This window comes from Rhinoderma darwinii, chromosome 7 (assembly GCF_050947455.1).
Source record: "Rhinoderma darwinii isolate aRhiDar2 chromosome 7, aRhiDar2.hap1, whole genome shotgun sequence".
NCBI lineage: Eukaryota > Metazoa > Chordata > Amphibia > Anura > Rhinodermatidae > Rhinoderma > Rhinoderma darwinii.
Window position 1 is genome coordinate 27,307,194 of NC_134693.1, and position 10,427 is coordinate 27,317,620.

At 41.5% G+C, this 10,427-nt stretch overlaps 1 protein-coding gene across 1 annotated transcript in view; it reads left to right on the top strand.

Moving 5' to 3' along the window:
- The window catches only part of GLIS1 (GLIS family zinc finger 1), a 50,297-nt gene extending 42,193 nt beyond the window's left edge, over positions 1 to 8,104 (top strand). Inside the window, exons 8-10 of the mRNA XM_075832154.1 lie at positions 500 to 675; positions 1,829 to 1,918; positions 7,716 to 8,104. Of these exons, the coding sequence (XP_075688269.1) occupies positions 500 to 675; positions 1,829 to 1,918; positions 7,716 to 7,861 (412 nt within the window). The 3' untranslated portion in view covers positions 7,862 to 8,104. The remainder of the gene's footprint in view (positions 1 to 499; positions 676 to 1,828; positions 1,919 to 7,715) is intronic.
- The last annotated feature ends 2,323 nt before the right edge of the window (positions 8,105 to 10,427 follow it).

The following is a 10,427-nucleotide window of genomic DNA, read 5'->3' on the forward strand; positions in this document are numbered from 1 at the left end:
ATAACCCACCAATTCTACTAGTTTGGGTGGTGCAGTACCAATATTGTTTGGTCTGCATGACGCGTACTAAGAGCATCATAAGGGGGCAAAACTTCTTGCAATTTCTGGGGTAACCACAATAAAAATGCTTGCTGGGTACTCTCTGAAATCAAAGGGAGAATTTTTTATTTTAGTTTTTGCCTGCGGTATTCCAGAGTTGAAGGCTTCACACTGAACGTGGCATTAGTCAATAGCAGAAGATCTGATTATGGGACACCCCAGCTCATCCGGTCCTAAATGGACAAATAAAAGGATATAATCAGACAACACTAAGGTGTAAAGAAATACATTTTAGCTAAAAAGTTTTATTACTATGTAGATTGGTAAACAGCATTGTCTTATAATATGATGCTATAACCGCTGTGGGAAACAGTATACAGATTGAGTATGGTCAATGATTCTGAAATATATAGCATTACATTTGCCAGAATAATATTCTCCTCTTTTATATACCTTGTAGAATGTCTCCACATGTTCTCAGTCATCTTGCCAGCCCTATGAAGTCCACTGTGTCCTCTTCATTACTACACCGAGGATCTTCTCCTAGTTCCCACCACAAATCTCACCCAGGAGAGCAAAGTTTAGTGGGGAAAAATTACCGCACATTTCAGAGTCCTACAGCTCCCCAAATGCAAGGTATAAGACTTTTCCAATTTGCCATTTGAATTTCTATGAAGCGTTATTTTTATACTATTTCATGATGAAATTATACTGAGACTAAATAATTCATGGAAGTGTTGGTCTGGTGGTAATAATATAGACATCCTACTCCTTGCAGTGCAGTTATGGCTTCTTCTATACTCCGGAACCACACGGGACATATTTATCAATACTGTTTGCATGAATAGGACTGGCCCTATAAATATGCCACACGTCACACCCCGGCAGTTTTCAGCATGCACTTTAGAGCTTACAATACTTATCAATGTATTGCAACTTGGTTTGCTTCGCTTAAATATGGAAATGCAACCCCAGTGAAAATGTTTGATATTGGCATCGTGATATCTTTGTGCATTTTTAATGTATAAAAATGAAGCACAAAGCTATTTAAAAGAGTTGTCTGAGATTAGAAGGACACGGCTGGTTACTTCTAGAAATAGCGCCACTCTTCATTCAGCCCGTGGTTAAGCATGGCGCTGTTTTTGGAAGAAAGCAGCCATGTTTTTTTAACCTCATAAACCCTCTAGGACAGATTGTGCCTCGTATCAAAACTGTCAGAGAGAAAGTGGCCTAAGGCCCTGTTCACATCAGCGTTGCCCTTCCGTTGAGGGGTTTCGTTGGAGGTTTCCATCGGGTTAACCCCTTAACGGAAAGACAAACGGAAACCTTAGCTTCCGTTTGCATCACCATTGATCTCAATCAAGACGGAAACTCTGCTAATGGTTTCCGTTTGTCACGGGTTCCATTGTTTTGGCAGAATCAATAGCGCAGTCTACGGAAACCTCAGACGGAACCCCTCACTGGAAGGGCAACGCTGATGTGAACAGGCCCTTATTGTCATTAGCCTCTAATTAAGTTTCTCACTAGAAGATTCAAAAATTTCTTTGAAAAAAGAAGTAAATTCTTCCTTTAGGCCAGGATCACACACACAGTTTTGATACAGTTTTTAGCTCAGTTTTTTTTTTGCCAAAGCCTGATACGAATCCTTTCCTTTGTGTCCTTGTCTGAGTTTAGCTCAAAAAAGCCAAAAACTGCATCAAAACTGTGCGTGTGATCCCAGCCTTAAGAAGGTGTTGATACAAGATCTATTACATTGTACTGTATAAAAAAATTTTTTTTGTTTGTGCAGAATTTCAGGGCAGTTTTGTGCAGTACCCTGAATGCTACAGAGAGACACTGGATTCAGACCGGTACCATGGTGCAGGAACTCAGAACACAGGTACATATTTTACATTTTTAATCGTAGAAGGCAGTAATATATATATATATATATATATATATATATATATATATATATATATATATAAAGACATCTCAACATTGCCCATGAGGTCCAGCAGAAGACAGTCCCATCTGAGACATTGGATGCGATCACTTTTTTTCTGAGGCTATAACTTTTTGGTGTTACATCGCGAATAATCTGCTTATTGATATGACCTATGTGTGCAATTATCTAATAATTTTCTAAACTGCCCTAGAACAATTCAGCGTGGACTCTGCTTGGTCATTTTGGACAACAAGCCACTTTTTCTAGGAGCCAATTATAGTACAGTACATGAGGAAGGTCAGGATGTCTAGATAGGCCTTATAATCTTTTGCCTTTTTTTTTTTCTTCACAACAACAACCTAAAGTCTCAGTTAGAACATAAAATCCAGAACATCACGCTCACTCTACTAAATATCGTTGGCAGAACGATACATTCCAACAGGTTCATTATCCCTGGCATCTGCCACACAGTCTTTGATTTCTTTGATATTAAATGAGGTTATAAATTAGGTTTATGTAAAGCCAACAGTAAAAGTGCAGTATCTATTTATCATACTTTGTTAAAAATGTAAAATTGTGGTCTCCAAGCTAAGATCATAGAAACCACAACTGTATGAAAGCATACCCTGCAGAGTTCCCGGAAGGAAGCCACATAATGCCCTCATAAGTGCGTCCCAGCCACAAATATGCCCCTATAATTGCCCCAATACCTTACTAGTAACCCCGGCTACACGCATTCCTAGGGCACCAGCTCTGATAAGCCTTCACTCTGCTTCCAGCATTCTGATTTTCTTTTTAAATATGGCAGTGTTTGGCTCTATTCTGGTGGTAAAGACATCCGATACTGCACCACGAGAATCAGTACACTTTTTTTTTTTTAATCAAGTAATTTTTTATTTTCAGCAAAAAAATAAAAACATTTGCGATACAGCATCACAATACATACAAAACTCCCCCTCCCCCTTCTTCCAAAGTATGCATACTCATGAATACACAATAACATCACATAGCATAGTATCAAATACATAATATACCATCCACAAATCAAGACCACAGTAGAAGAAAGAAAAAAAAGAAAATGAACAAAAATCCCCCCCAAGGCCAATCAGAGTACTCTACACCTCACATATTATCTATCGGACTATCGCGGTCTAGATTTAAACTGCCGCCCAACTGCAATACCTGACGATGAACTCAGGCCTCTGCTTTCCACCCATGGAGACCATAGTTTATCAAATGTATGCTGAACATTCCTGGCTGTGTATATATGTTTTTCCATGCGTGTTAACCAAGTGACTTTGCTACAGAATTCCGTTAACGTAGGTGGTTATGATCCAGCCAATGTTGTGCAATAAGTTTCCGCGCCACATACCCTAGGACACATACAAACGGAGTGAAATCTATCGACACTGTATAGATAGAAGAGATAGTGTCCACTATCTCCGACCAGAACTGTCGCAGCTGCACACATTGCCTCATCATGTGCATCAGCGTGCCAGTTTCCCCACCACACCTAGGACAGGCGGGGGGAGTCCCGAACCCCAATTTTAGTCAGAAATTCCGGCGTTCTATACACCCAATGTATCAAATATAAATGAGAAATACGATGTGCCTCATTCATAGAAAGTTTAGGTATCCGTGACAATATATCTCCCCACTGACTTCTATGGGCCCAAGATCTCTTTCCCATTTACTCCTCAATATGGAAGGTGAATCATCTAGGAATCTTATCAGAAGACTTTTGTACAGAAGGGATATGAGACCAGAAGTATGACCAGTCTTGCTAATAACTCCTATCAGGACATTATCCATTATTGTGACAGTGTTACACCTATTCTCCACTCCAAATGCATGACGAACCTGAAGATATTTATAAAATTGGGTATGAGGAAGACCGAACTCCATCTGTAAACATGAAAATAACCTCAATTCCTGATTATCCAACAACTGGTCCATTCTACGAACCCCCTTGTCCTTGCACAAATCAAAATCTGTTAGAGTGTTCATATGGGGCAACCAGGGCGTATCCCAAATAGCCGTATATTGTGTACAACTCGTGATACCTTGAACAGTTCGAACACTCCACCATATTTTGTGTATCAAATACAGCGTCGGATAATTTTTTGTATGCTGTTTAAATTTATGGGCCTCTAGTGCCTCGTATAAAGAGTCTAAACATAGGAAATGTTGTAAGAGCAGTCTATTAGAATCCACTGAGTCATCGATATCCCATCCTCTGAGATGCTGCAGCTGAGGAGACAGATAATACAGTCGGGGGTTAGGAACCGCTGGACCTCCGTCTGTCTTATCTCTCTGTAAAGTCTCCAACTTTATGCGCGCGTGCCCTTTATTCCATATAAGAGACCGAAATAGCCTATTAACCTTGTAAAAGAACCGCTGAGGTAACCATATAGGTGCATTGTGTAAAAGATTGAGCAATTGAGGAATCCATATCATTTTAATTAAATTACATCTGCCAATGACTGAGAAATATAATTTACGCCACACATCCAGCTTAAAGAGGCTCTGTCACCAGATTTTGCAACCCCTATCTCCTATTGCAGCAGATCGGCGCTGTAATGTAGATAAGAGTAACGTTTTTTTTTGTAAAAAGCGAGCATTTTTGGCCAAGTTATGACCATTTTTATATTTATGCAAATGAGGCTTTCTAAAGTACAACTGGGCGTGTTTAAAGTTAAAGTACAACTGGGCGTGTATTGTGTGTGTACATCTGGGCGTTTTTACTTCTTTTACTAGCTGGGCGTTGTGAATAGAAGTGTATGATGCTGACGAATCAGCATCATCCACTTCTCTTCGTTACCACCCAGCTTCTGGCAGTGCACAGACACACAGCGTGTTCTCGAGAGATCACGCTGTGACGTCACTTCCTGCCCCAGGTCCTGCATCGTGTCGGACGAGCGAGGACACATCGGCACCAGAGGCTACAGTTGATTCTGCAGTAGCATCAGCGTTTGCAGGTAAGTAGCTACATCGACTTACCTGCAAACGCCAATGCTGCTGCAGAATCAACTGTAGCCTCTGGTGCCGATGTGTCCTCGCTCGTCCGACACGATGGAGGACCTGGGGCAGGAAGTGACGTCACAGCGTGATCTCTCGAGAACACGCTGTGTGTCTGTGCACTGCCAGAAGCTGGGTGGTAACGAACAGAAGTGGATGATGCTGATTCGTCAGCATCATACACTTCTATTCACAACGCCCAGCTAGTAAAAGAAGTAAAAACGCCCAGATGTACATACACAATACACGCCCACTTGTACTTTAACTTTAAACACGCCCAGTTGTACTTTAGAAAGCCTAATTTGCATAAATATAAAAATGGTCGTAACTTGGCCAAAAATGCTCGTTTAAAAAATAAAAAAAATGTTACTCTTATCTACATTGCAGCGCCGATCTGCTGCAATAGGAGATAGGGGTTGCAAAATCTGGTGACAGAGCCTCTTTAAGCTTAAATCGAGCCAGTAAAGGGGTTAAATTCAATCGTTCAAATTCCTCCAGTTTCATAGATATTTCCACTCCAAGATATTTAAAGGAGGTGACACATTTCATTGGGAGATTTGCACCTGGCGCCTGCGTGCGTGAATCATCCACCTTCATCAAGACAGACTTGGACCAGTTAATGGTCAAGCCTGAGAACCGGCCAAATTCCCCAAAAGCAGACATGGCTGCATCCAAGGAGGCAGCATTCTCCTCCAGAAACAGTAGCATGTCATCATCGTATAACGCCAGTTTATCCTCCTACTCTCCATGACGGAACCCAACAATATCGACAGAACCCCTAATTAATACTGCTAACGGCTCGATGGCAATGGCAAACAGTAACGGAGAAAGTGGGAAACCCTGCCGTGTACCTCTACCCAACGGAAATGCATCGGTCATAAAGTTATTTACTCTAATTCTAGCCACAGGTCTATCATATAGCATCCGAATCAAGGAAATAAACGAGTCCCCAAAGCCCATTTTCTGAAGTACTGCCCATAAATATGCCCATTCCACACTATCGAAGGCCTTTGCTGCGTCTAGAGAGCAAAGTACCCTCCTCCCTGAGTTGTCCGCTGGGAGTTGTAGGTTCAAAAATAACCGTCTAAGGTTAATAGCTGTAGATTTATTAGGCATAAAGCCAGTTTGATCATGGTGTATGATTGAGAGAATCAGTACACTTAGAGAATCTATATTTGTTTACGCACACACATTCCTGCAGACACTTCTGTGAATGCATTGGGGGAGATATAGGTCGTATCACACATCGTAAATCTAAAAAAGAAAAGATGACACATGGCGCCACATCGTGCAAACCAATCAGGATATATCGGGTAGTGGGAGACAGTAGTGGAGTCTCTCAGCTGGTCAGGTTGTGCCAATCCAGGTACAACCCTGGTGTAGACAAGAAGGACGTATATAGTGTCCAGTCGGCTGCAGCTATCCCCAAACCGGCCGGTGTGATTCACCACCGCAAAAGGACCAGGATGAAAAGGAAAGCAAAAACAGTGCTTAAATGTAGCGCTGCCAACATCCAAACAAGTCCGGGTAGTTTGTAAAGAAAAAGGGATTTAATAACATAACATGAGGGGCTATGCATTTGAATGCCGGTTCGGTGTCTTATTTAGTCCAATATTGGCCTGAGGAAGACGCTGGACCAGTGTTGAAACGCGTAGCCGCTCAGGTTATGTTTTTAAATGCCATTTTCTTTACAAACTACCTGACTCGTTTGGATGTTGGCATCACTACATTTAATCCCTGTTTTTGCTTCCCTTTTTATTCGTATTACACATCGGTTCTGTAATGACGGGGGGTGGGGAGACAGACAAGTGAGCCCTAATCTACCCGCCACTCAGTCCCTGCCTACTTGCAACGACCCGCCCTAGGCGACGGGGTACAACTGGGTGACGGTCCCTACGCTCAATAAGTGCACGACAGACAAACAGACAAGGGTACACAGAGCTAGGGGGAGAAAGGGGCAGTTGCCCACGGCAACACCGTGAGCAACAAGAGAAGTAAACAAGCCGAGTCAAACCAGGAGTGTACGAGGTACCAAACGCAGAGCAGGAGAGTAGTCAGCAAGCCGGGGTCAATATGAAGCCAGGACAATAGTACAAGAAGCTGCAGCAGGGCCAGGAAACCAAACGAAAAGAATCACAAGCAAAGGAGGAACAGGAAAGGCAAGTATAAATAGACAGAGGGCGGGAGCTAGCTCCGTCTGGCCAGGCTGTGATAGGCTCTCCCACTCCGAAGCCTGCGTGGTGGAAGATGGAGTCAGTCTCACAGACATAGAAGCAGGTGCAGACTGATTATCTATGGTCGTTAACCCCGAAGCTGTGCCTTGCAGATCCTTTACAGGTTCATGATAAAATTGTGACCTTACTATCAGTTGCGGGTGACTTTAATGTTTCCCTATGGTAAGGACAGTTGCGTGAAATCTTGTAAAAATTGAAAAAAAAATTGAATTTATTTTTTATACTCCTGTGATTCAAGGTAATGCCACAATTTTACCGTGAATCACTATTGACTGTTAGTGTGGATCTCTAGCCTTTTCACAACTAGTTCAAAGGAAAAAGTGGAGAAGTGGCCATTGTGACCAATAAGATTCTAGCTCTAATTTTTCTGAGGAACTTTGGAAAATGAAAGCAGCAACCTAATTGGCTGCTGCGAACAACTCGTCTACTAAATAGTAGTGTATCTGTGCTCAGATAAACTAGCAAAATCCTTATTCTATAATATTGTCTCTCCACAGGGTATGAATTACACAATACGAGGGCAGACGGACATTGTGTCCCTGAAAATAGCAGGACCAACTGCTCCCAAGATAGAGACTTCTTTCCGAATGCCGCCTTTGATCACTGTCTCCCTCAGATTCCATCCATTTACACCGATACTTAGAGTCTGTCCACATTGGACCACATGATCTACAGTCTAAATAACATGCTCTAATTTAATGAATCTTTTCTGGCATAATTGTCTCCTGTATTTTATGTTATTACCATCGTCTGCAATTTTTCATTCCATGAAGACAAAGTTGGAACTTAAGGCACTTTGAAAATTGTACTTTATATATATATATTATGTCTATACACAATGGGGAAGATTTTTCCAAACTGGTGTAAAGGAAAAGTGGTGTAATTGCCCATAGCAACCAATCAGGTTTCTGCTTTTATTTTCCAAATGACCTCTGCAAAATAAAAGGTGAAAGCTGATTGGTTGCTATGGGCAACTACTCCACTTTGCACTAGTTTTGATAAATTTCCCCCATTATATTTTAATGTAGGTATTATTTCTCTCTACAATTCACACTTAGTATGCTTCAGCACAGACCTCATGTATATATGATTTATATTATCATTGTATTATGTTTTATACATTCTATGTTATGTGAGAACATTAAAACTGGACATATTGTAAATTACACTGTTGTTTGTGTTCTATATATATATATATATATATATATATATATATATATATATATATATATATATATATATATGAAGGGGGAATAACTAAGCTCCTGGGCCCCATGCAAAACCTGTACAGGTTGCAGTGAAAATCCGCAGCAGACATTTTTTCCATTGGTTTCTACAGTTAGGTCCAGAATTATTTGGACAGTGACACAATCTTCATGATTTGGGCTCTGCTGCCACCGCATTGGATTTGAAATTAAACAACTGAGATGCAATTGAAGTGTAGACTATCAGGTTTAATTCAAGAGGTTGAACAAAAAATATCCTGTGAAACGTTTAGGAATTGCAACCATTTTTCTACACAGCCGCCTCATTTCAGGGGCTCAAAAGTAATTGGACAAATTAACATTACCATAAATAAAATGTTTTTTTTTGAATACTTTGTAGAGAATCCTTTGCAGGCAATGACGGCCTGAAGTCTGGAATCCATGGACATCACCAAACGCTGGGTTTCCTCCTTTGTGACGCTTTGCCCGGCCTTTACTGCAGCGTCTTCAGTTGTTGCTTGTTTGTGGGTCTTTCTGCCTTAAGTTTTGTCTTAAGCAAGTGAAATGCAGCTCGATCGGGTTGAGATCTGGTGATTGACTTGGCCATTGCAGAATATTCCACTTCTTTGCCTTAAAAAAACTCCTGGGTTGCTTTCGCAGGATGTTTTGGGTCATTGTCCATCTGTCCTGTGAAGCGACGTCCTTGCTGCATTTGGTTGAATCTGAGCAGAAAGTAAATCCCTGAACACTTCAGAATTCATCCGGCTGCTTCTGTCTTCAGTCACATCATCAATAAACACTGGTGACCCAGTGCCTTTGGCAGCCATGCATGCCCATGCCATCACACTGCCTCCACCATGCCATCACACTGCCCCCACCATGCCATCACACTACCTCCACCATGCCATCACACTGCCCCCACCATGCCATCACACTGCCTCCACCATGTTTTACAGAGGATGTGGTGTGCTTTGGATCATGAGCCGTTCCAAGCCTTCTCCATACTTTCTACCTCCCATCATTCTGGTATAGGTTGATCTTAGTTTCATGCTGTTCCAGAACTGGGCGGCTTCTTTAGATGTTGTTTGGCAAAGTCTAATCTGGCCTTTCTATTTTTGAGGCTGATTAATGGTTTGCACCTTGTGGTGAACCCTCTGTTTTTGCTCTCATGAAGTCTCCTCTTTATGGTAGACTTAGATACTGATACACCTACTTCCAGGACAGTGTTCTTCACTTGGTTAGATGTTGTGAAGCGGTTTTTCTTCACCATGGAAAGGATTCTGCGATCATCCACCACTGTTGTCTTCCGTGGACGATCAGGCCTTTTGGAGTTCACGAGATCATCAGTGCGCTCATTTTTTTAGAGAATGTACCAAACTGTTGATTTGGCATCTCCTAACATTTGTGCTATCTCTCTGATGGATTTTTTCTTTTTTTTCAGCCTAACGATGGTCTGTTTCACTTGCATTGAGAGCTCCTTTGACCTCATGTTGTGGGTTCACAGAAACAGTTTCCAAATGCAAATGCCACACCTGGAATCAACTCCAGACCTTTTACCTGCTTAATTAATGATGGATTAATGAGGGAATAGCCCATGCAGCCCATTAAATAGCTTTTGAGATAATTGTCCAATTACCTTTGGTCCCTTGAAAAAGAGGCAGCTACATATTAAAGAGCTGTAATTCCTAAACACTTCCTCAAATTAGGATGTGAATACCCTCAAATTAAAGCTGAGAGTCTGCACTTTAAGCCCATATTGATTATATAACTGTATATTCAATATGTTTTGGTAAACAGCTAAAACTTGTGTCACTGTCCAAATAATTATGGACCTAACTGTATACATTACCAGAACCGAGCTCATACATATAAACAGTACCAGAACCAAGCTCAGTACATATATATAGCACCAGAACCAAGATCAGTACATATATACAGTACCAGAACCAAGCTTAACCCCTTAACGCCGAAGGACGGATATATCCGTCCTCAGCAGCTGCTAGT